The 9,915-nt window shown below is 42.9% G+C and overlaps 1 protein-coding gene across 4 annotated transcripts in view; it reads left to right on the plus strand.

The window, feature by feature from the left end:
* Positions 1-9,915, plus strand: part of LOC106687569 (progestin and adipoQ receptor family member 4) — a 66,382-nt gene that overhangs the window by 48,670 nt on the left and 7,797 nt on the right. For all 4 annotated transcript variants that reach the window (XM_014431538.3, XM_014431541.3, XM_014431539.3 and 1 more), the window contains one exon: positions 8,844-9,062. In XM_014431538.3, the coding sequence (XP_014287024.1) occupies positions 8,844-9,062 (219 nt within the window). The remainder of the gene's footprint in view (positions 1-8,843; positions 9,063-9,915) is intronic.

The raw sequence follows: 9,915 nt of genomic DNA on the forward strand, positions 1-9,915 counted from the left end.
TATTCTGTTCTGTATGTGTGCAGTGAAAGATAGATGTGTTTCAAATTTAATGCCTAGGTATGTGAGATGTTTCTTGGTTTGTATTGTCTGTTCGTTGAGTTTAGGTGCTCTATTGGGAGTTTTCTCCCAACTCTTCTTGAGAGTTTTCTATTGGGAAAGTGATGAGTTGGGCCGCTGCGGCGGCCTAAGTTCTGAGATGTGTTGGGGCACACCCCATTTCATTGTCTTGCACTAAAACTAAAAACTTAACAAACACTAAAAACGAAATATGTGTCACTGTCACTGGTGGGTTTCAGTCGGCGCTCTGCTGTAAGCAGGAGGATTGCCCATGAATTGGAGGTAGTCAAAGAACTTGACATACCTCTGACTAATGAACTCTGGTACTGTGGGTAGATCAAGAAGTTGATGTAATTCTGGAGACTTCTTCTTCGTCTACGATGGTCCGAATCATCTTCCGCAGCATGCTGTCCTGGATGCCTGAAGGTGGCGCTGTTCTGTGCCGTCGAAGAGGTGCGTGAAGAGTGGTGCCCCGGTGCCGGCCTCAGAATACTCTATAGATCTGCAGCTTTAGCCGCAGAGAGAGCGTTGGTGCAGTTTGGAGGTGGTTCAGTCTGTAAAACCGCCTTCTTACTGTTCTGGTTTTCTGGTAGAGGTGGATGGAAAACTTGAGATAGCACTCCAGCTTCACAACCAAATAAACTATGGAGCTGGAAGAGAAAATGATGGTGTCGTCCAGTTTGAGTGACTTAGGGAGAGTTCATCCCTTATGCTGTTGATGAGCTAACATGACGCAGTCCATCTGAACCCAGCAATCATGGTGATGTTTAAATAACCTTCCCATTGAACAATCTCCTTGCAGACGGCTGCAGACAGCTCTAGTGCACGTTTTGGGCTCATAATGCTGCTGTAGATGGCGATGTCGTCGCCATTGGCGGCGACTGTAGATAGTTTGTGGTTTTCACCAACCACATCTCGTCGAGGGAAGGACTTATGGCTCTGCAGCCTGAAGTCACCCACACCCCAACACCACCAGCCGGAATGGTCCCTCCCCATTCTTTGTTAGCCCTGGCAATCCAGCTACTCATGTAAAAACCGCCTTCAGCGGACTAAGCTTGTAACATCTTATAATGCCGTAAGGCAAACCAAGATAAAATGTATCTAGTAGTGTATATATAAGTCTTAGTTTTTAAGTACTATATATAATTGTATTTGTTTAAAATAATAAAAATAGGAGGTAGGGAAAAAAACGCACAAAAAAAAACAACAACACATCAGAGGTATAGAGTCGTCTCTCATGAAGTCTGGTGTCAATGAGTACGGCCACTGTCAGTTCTATGAGTGCTAGTAGCGCCTCTTCTAGTTTTGCGGCCAGACCAAACAGTTGTAGTTTAGAATCTTAAATGAATTCATGATGATTTTTGTTTTCTCATTTTCTGGATGATATTGGACTGCATGTTTTGCATAATCCTGGAACTAAATCACTGAACTTGCGATTCATTTGATCCATCATATTCATGATGAGAAGTTGGTGGTGGTAGAGGTTGGAAGACCTCGCTCTGGCATGACCAACTACGGAGGACACACGATGATCATCGCCAGTACTGGAGACTCGTGAGGTCCTTCGTCAACAAGAAGCGAAATGTGCACCTTACATCAGGCGACGATTTCCTGACGTCGGGGGAACAGGCTGAACTCCTGGCCACAAGCTATGCAGCGAGGGATGCTGAGCGGACTACCATTGCACCCCATCAACAACCTGGGCCACCGAGCCCCAACGAGAAGGATCTATTCTCCTCCTTCGACCAGCTAGAGTACGTACTACGAAGCGTCAAAGGGAACAAGGCGTCAGGACTGGACGGAATCCCGTATGTACTCATGAAGATGCTTCCTAGGAAGGCTTTACCCTTCCTACATCTTCAACTTATGCATGCGGATCTCGTACTTTCCCACAGTATGGAAGAAAGCTATCGTCGTACTTCTACTCAAACCGGGGAAGAAAGGAGACTCGACCGAGCACTATCGTCCGATCAGCCTCCTCTCGCACATCAGTAAGGTGTTTGAACGGCTCATCAACCACCACCTGATGGATCACTGCAGAGAGGAGAACGTCATCCCACCACAGCAGACCGGATTCCAACGGGGAGTTGCCTGTGAGCACCACCTCGCGAAGCTCCAAGCGCACACCATAGAGCAGATGAAGAAAAACTGCCCAACGGCCTTCATCTCACTAGATTGCCAAGCCTTTGAGAGTGTTTCCCACCCGCTCCTACTCCGCCGACTGGAGGAATTCAAGTTTCCAGCCGCCCTATGCCGACTCATCCGAAGCTACCTCAGTGGAAGATCCCTCGTCGTACGGGTTGGCGAAAGCCTTTCCTCTCCAGTACCCCACCATCTGCGGAGTACCTCAGGGATCGGTACTAGGTCCAGTACTATTTGTAGTCTTTACGGCACCTATAGTAGCCATCGAACACCCAAAGGCAGTGGAAGCAGCCTATGCGGACGACATCGGCATCTACGCCTCCAGCATCAATGCAAAAACAGCCCTAACCCATGCTCAAGACGCTGCAACCACCATCACTGATGCCCTCAAAAGTATTGGGATTAGGGTAAACCCTGGAAAGACGGACGCCATAGTGATGTCGTTCCAAACAGGAAAGAAACCACTGCCTACCGCATTCAAAGTAGATGAAGGCGAGCAGCGGATTTCCACCTCCATTCTCTACCTGGGCGTCATTGGATAGGCACCTCACCTTCTCCAGTCACGTTCGGGAGAGACTTAAGCTGGCCCGCCAGAAGAGCTACAGGCTCTACCATCTCCTGAAATCCCCACAACTCTCACTAAGGCTGAAGCTGCAAATCTACAAGGCTATAATCCGACCGACTCTGCTCTATGGTGCACCACTTCTGCGTCACCTCTACAAAACAACGCTAGAAAAACTGCAGAGCTACCAGAACTCCGTCCTCCGGCGAATCGTCCGTGGAACTACCCTACAGAGGGCAAGAAACACCACCATTCACAAGGAACTCCAGCTACCCTCTGTGCCGGAGTATATAGGCCGAAGGCACATCAAATTTTTTGATGGGCTGAAGGCCTGTGCCAACCCGCTCTTCAGAGATATCGCCTCTCCACCAAAACCTGGGAGGTGGCAAAGCACTGTCCCCTTAGTAGACGTCCTCGCCGAGGGAAAGACTTCGGGCTCTGCAGCTTGAAGTCATCACACCACCACCACCACCAGCCAGAATGGTCCCTCTCCATTCTATGTAAGCCCCCAACTAGTATGTTACCAATGTGAAACCGCCTTCAGCGGACCCTGTAACCCATCTTATACTGCCATACGGTCAGTATGTAATCTGTATATATACAATGTATTATATTATATATTGTAATTGTAATTATATATAAATAAAGAGGATTTGAAAATTTTAAAAATCGCATCCTATTGGTCTGGGGTCCACTGGTGGTGGTGGTGGGCTGGGTGCGAACGGCTGTTAACGGCTATGAGCTGGCTGCTGGCCTCTGCTGTCCCTTCCTCGATTCGATAAGCTCCGCCATTTTTGCCTTGCCTCACACCGACTGTAGGACGCTATATTCCCCTCCCCACAGTTGGAGCACTTAAGAGTCCCTCACGGCAGGCACCGATGTTATGCTTCTTGCCACAGCACACACATGACTCTGTGTACCCGCAGTAGTTCTTGGTGTGCCCGAAATACTGACACCGATAACACTGAAGTGCGCCTTGTTCTTTTTTGAGAATATAAACTTGAGAAGTAAACAGACACTGATCTATGTGTCTGACTTTGTGAATATTACCACGGCTAATGTGACCTGGTACTGTAATAACTATCGGGGAGAGGGGGGTTTTCTTGCCATCGATATTTGATTTCTCCAGTCTTCTTATATCGATGGGGCTAAGTGCTTGAATGCAGACTTGACATCATATATGGGCATCATGTCATGATTTTTGATAATATATTTATTTTGTGTTTTGCACTTCCGGGGGGCTAAGTATGATGTCCGACTTTTATGATCTCAAGCCCTTTTGTTACTGTATCGCGAACGGATAATGTTTCTAGAAAGATTTTGAAAAGAAAATTCTTTACTTACGGGATAGTGTGTTGGCTATCGAAAACGACTAGCGGAATCTGAAATTTCTTTGTAGAAGCCTCTGTAGAAGTCCCAGGATCTTGGGTTAATCAGCCAACGGGTCGAATATGTTTGGAGAGATAAAATTTGCTGTATCTCCTTCATCTGCAGAAGTTCCTTAGGGTTTGATTGTCCTCCCGAGCCTTTCACCCCCGCCTTCGCCCGCTTTTCAGTAGGAGACGCGGTCGATTTACTAGTGACCAGCGTGAAGTCGGTTTCAATGTCAGATTCAAGATCTGTGTCATTCGGGAGATTTGCGACTTGTCGAGTGCCCGGGGCATCGCACATTGAATAATTATGAAGAATATCTGGGTACTGATTAAATTAATTACAACAACTGGCTTGGAGAAGCGCAGCGGAACACAGGTTGAGAGTCTAAGTGGATTATGTCCACGCACTGTCTATATTCTAATTAGTTTATAACAGCACGGCACTAATTAACTGATAGTTTACACTTAAAATTAATAATAAAAAGTACCGGATAGTGAAATCCACTCGTTCCTGACAACAAAGGGCCAAGAACAAAGGAGTTTCTCTAAGAACGATGAACAACCCTTTGTTCATGAAAAAGTATGTTAAAGTGACGTCACCAGATCAGAGCACTGACCGACCGTAACTTAATAGCATTAACACTGAACTTATCTACTTCCATTTAGATGAGCTCCTAGATATTTAAAACTTTTGACCTGCTCTAATCTCTATCCTCCAATCCATAGTATCCTCATTATTCTTCGGGATTTCTTTCCAATTCTCATGCATTTTGTCATCCCCGAATTAATCTTCATATTTATTGTGGACATCTTGGAGGACATGTTATGTTGGAGGTCTCGGTCAATGGCAGCTAGTAAGACGAGGTCGTCAGGGAAGGCCAACAGGTAAAATTTGGTAGGATGCAGGTTTCTGTCCCCTAGCTGGAATCTCCTCATTATCAACTTGGCCGACTTAGTGCCAAGTCTAAAACCATGTTGAAAAGCAATGGACTTAGGCTACAGCCCTGTCGGATACCCAATGTAGTCTCAAATTCTTTTGAAATGTCTTTTCTGGTTCTGATCACATTCCTTATCTTTTTATAGAGACTGATCACCGCCAATGTTGTTCCACAGTCTGTATCCCGCTCAGATAGTGCCCTCTCTACGTCTTCTTCCTTTATTCTGTCAAAAGCCTTCTGGAGGTCCACGAAGCAAATGAAGAGCTCTTTGTCGTTCTTCTCTGGTTCCTGAAGCCATACTATTCTTCTCCTAGTTGGCAATCGACTGTTTCTAGACTCCTCACTCTTGTTTCTAGAATTCTAGAGTAAACCTTTGCAAGCAAACTGAGAAAGAATATTCCTTAATGATCGCTGTACTCCCGATTTGCCCCTTCTTGTAAATTGGCACAATCACATCTTTTTCTGTTCCTCCTTTGCATTTTCTTCTAGCTTCCGACCAAAATTCTCCAAGGATCTTCTCTTCGCTTGAATTACTTCTAATTTGGTTTCACTTCTCCAATTTTTGTACGTCTGATAAGAAGTGGCGGTTTTCTGACTGAGGTATTTTTTCCAACCTGTCAAGGATCACCTTTTTCACGTCCATTCCACCAATCTGTTCTCTTGAGATCGGATCCGGAGCTTTTATCTCCGCAGATAAATTTTGATGGATCCAGAAGGATCTTCCTAAAAGCTGACCAGCTCCAATCTATTTCTTTCTATTTCCTCTGAGTAAAATAAAGCCATTTCCTCCTGCTTTAAGCGGTAAAATTTACTGATTTTTTTCTTAGGGTTCCTGTGTTTTCTTTGCGGTTTCACTTCCTTCCAGAGCCTGTTTACCAGTAGTAGAGTTTACCAATACCTCAATACCTGACAAATTTTAGTAAATCCATTTTCAGACATTTTTCTTACTCAAGATAAGATAGTGTAGGCAATTTTCCTCAGGTTTAAAATTAATTGAAATCGATTCCTTGGGTCCAGAAGGTGCTCAGCTGGAGGAGCAGTTTGGTTTGATGGTATGGTGTCCGTGTAACTGGTGAACAATGATACCGCTCTTATGAACTCTAAGGTCTTTGTGTTGTTAATGTGTACCTATACAGTAGGGAGAATGAAATTCAACTTTAATTTGTTTATTACATTTGAACTAATCGAAACGACTTTCAAATTCGGATTCCAATCAACTAAATGGCAATCGGTACCAATTGCGAGTTAGTCAACTTGATACTCATCCCCCTTGGCTATGAGGCCAGATCTACTAGAGAAATTATATCCTTATTGCACTTTGTAATTACAGAATCTCTTTTTGTTATCACTGTTAATTTTTATTTTTGACAGCCCTGTATTTTTATTTGTGAATTTTGTATTATTTAAGGTCAAAGCAACCAGTCATAAGTTTGCTCATGTTCAAAAGACCATCCTAACGCTTAACTCTGCTCATAAGAATTATGATATCTGCAAAATTAAAGAATGCCGTATACCAATTTTGGATTCATAGGATTTCTGTAAAATGTTTAGAAAATTAACCTGTTTTCCATACAACTAGATCTATAGGCTCCTACATAAATACAAAATCCTTCAAATAAAATTCAGTTTTAACAGTATTTTTCAAAGTGTAGTTATTATTGAAAGTAGGAGAATTTTTTGTTACATTTAGCCCACCAAAATATTTTTCACCTTCCCAAATACATCCTTCCTCAAAAGGATGTCCTAGGTTCTCTTTAAAATTTCGAAGACAGAGAGCCTGATCAAACTTGCTTGGTACATGATAGAGCAAATACTTAGGTCTGACACAACCTGCTTGGTACATGATAGAGCAAATGCCAAAGTCTGACCCAACCTGCTTGGTACATGATAGAACAAATTCCGAAGCTTTGGGTTCAATGGCTATTATAGTCTGACCCAACATGCTTAGAACATGATTGAGCAAATTCCCAAGTTATAGGTTCAATGATTATTATAGTCATTTTCTTTTTTTTATTCCCCTTCCTCGTCATTTCGCATGCCACTGCCACCAATAATTATCAATTTTATTATTATATGATTATCAGTAAATATTTATTTATTTTGGGCTCCAGCCTCCAGCCTCCAACTGCATCCTCCAGCTCACAGCCTGGTACAGCCCTCCTGGTCTCCGTCTGCTTCTTAACCTTCATCTTGTTGTATTGTTGGCTTGTTGAGCCCTTTCTAACGTAATGTGCGTCGGGCTGACCACCTCCTTCCACTCGTGGATGGACTCTCTGAAAAAGAAGTAATTCTCCTCCTCCATCAGACGAGGGAAGACCGTCTCAGCGAGGGCGGATATCCCGGTTTACCTTTACAACCTGGCACGATGTCTTTCCATGGTGGTGCAGTTCAACACTATATGCTCTGCTGTTTCAGGGATTCCACACGTAGGGCACCGGGGGTCGATTTTCTTCCCAAAACTTTGTAGCTTCCCCGGAACCCACCATGTCCCGTCAGGATCTGCAAGATCGAATAATCTGGGAGGGCCGCCCATAGCTCAGTGGTTAAGACACAGTCTTACCAATTTGATCTCTATTGGTGGTGCCGGTTCTGATCCGGCCTGGGGCGTCGACTTTTTTCATTGAGTGGCGGTGCCACAAAATGAAAATCTTTCACTCCCAACTATGGTTAGGCAGGACTCCTGTTGTCTTGGCCGAAAAAAATAATAATCTGGGAGGATCCACCCCGCTCTCAGTCTTGAATGGATGGTAGGGAAGAACCTCCTCTGAGTGGCGCCCTTCTGGCGCGCCAGCCATCGTCCATTCCATTCTTCAATGGAATCTTCCCGCAGCATCCTCTTTTATATGTTCTGGGTCTCGCCAATCCACTCTCGGAGTCCCTCCGGTAGCGCTACCAGCCCCTGCCTCTTTTCTTCGTACTTGACGAAATCCTTCTTGAGGATGAGGTCCAGAGGCATCGCTTCGGCCAGCACCTGCACCGCCTAAGGCGACACCGTTCTGTAGGTCTTTGTGACCCTCAGCAGAGCCAATTTCTGTATGGTGGCCAGTCTCCTCTTTTGATCATGCGTGAGGTTCCGGCTCCACGCAGGTGATGCCTGCCTCAGAATATCCAAGACCACCCTATTGTAAATGGTCATTGTAGCAGGGTGACCTGATTCCCCAGAACGTACCCCCTATCCTGCTCAATCCATTGAGTGATAGGGTCTCCCTATACCTTATACATCAGATGAGGTGTGGCATCAAATCGTCTTCTTATCCTCACCCCGAGGTCACTTCCTCACCCAGTCTAATCCTCTGTCTATTATAGTCTGACCCAACCTGCTTGGTACATGATAGAGAAAATGCCCAAGTCTGACCCATTTTGCTTAGTACATGATAGAGCAAATACCCAAGCTTTAGATTCAATGGTCATTATAAGGTGGTCATAAGTTTTTCTATATCTATTATTAATTTAATGTAATCTCATAAATTTATATGTTCAATAACTTTATCATGAAACTATAACTAAAATATTTTAACTTCTATTTTCATCTCTATTAAGTGATAACTAAGAAATATCTAATCAAACATTAAACTTTAAGTATTATTTTTGTTACATAATGCTGATTAATTGAGACTTAAATGTTAAATAGAATCTTATCTCTATGTTCATCTTTTAAGATTAAGCAGTAAGTAGTTGGTTTATACTCAAGTGGTTGTAATAGATGTTAAAATTTTTTAAGATATTTTGTCTATTTTAGATGTGACTATGGCATTTGATACTATGCTTCAGGACTGGCAATCGTCTATATCGTGTGCGTGATGCAGTACCAGCTGCCTTGGAATCAAGTGGATTCCCACTTCCTGATTTACTGCCACCTTGCTGGTACTCTGTCCCCTTGGATCGGCTCCTTCATATACCATCTCTTGATGAACATGGACAGACCACCCCCTTTCTACTACCGCCTACTCCAGCTCGATATGCTTGGAATTTGGGTGTCTCAAAGTTTCGGTGAGTAATAAAAGGAGCAAAGAAAATTGCATTTTTTTACATGAAAAAATGGGCGTTAATTTCTATATACTTGGAATTTGACTAAATACAAGAATGTATTTATTGAAGAAAACATAACTGCTCAACATTATTATTGTAACACCAAAACTATACATCAACAAGAGGGCTGAGGTTTTGCATACGGCCATATTTTTATAGTAAAGGGGCGTTTATTCTTTTTAGATACCTCACCATATCAATTTTTGTTTCTACAATTTGGGTTTCTATAATTTTTTTTAAGGAGATGTAGATATACCAATAAAGAATTCCTAGTCCTATTTTCCTCCACATAAATTTTGATTTGTTTTTGTATTGTATAGGTATTTGGAGATTGCGGTATATAGTATAGTCCCAATGGTATCGGAAAATATATTACATTTCCCCACGCTAAATCTGGGCATATCCTGCGCCCTTTAGATCAAATGAGCTATACATTTTTTTTTGTTCTAAAATCTCAGTCCAAAATTTGTCCTGTCTGAATGTTTCTTTGTTACTCCTTGGGCCCAGGAGGAGAAAAAAAGAAGTATTTTTTTATTACTTTAATGACAACTATAAACAGTTAAGAGTAAAAATTGATAATTTTGCCAACCATTGTTGGAGGGAAACTAAAAGAAAGGGCCTGTTTCAAAATATTACAAAAAAATTAGTATCAGGAGCAGTAGTTGCAGTTCCCATGATATTCACCAAAATGAATCCGCAAAATGTTGATTTCTTGTTTTTCGGGAAAAATTTTGGTTTATATAAATTATATCTGAGGAACTATTAGACGTACAGACGCGTATTAGAACCCAAATTTTGGTTTATATAAATTATA

This window comes from Halyomorpha halys, unplaced genomic scaffold, assembly GCF_000696795.3.
Source record: "Halyomorpha halys isolate HHAL.00 unplaced genomic scaffold, Hhal_1.1 Scaffold983.1, whole genome shotgun sequence".
Classification (NCBI taxonomy): domain Eukaryota; kingdom Metazoa; phylum Arthropoda; class Insecta; order Hemiptera; family Pentatomidae; genus Halyomorpha; species Halyomorpha halys.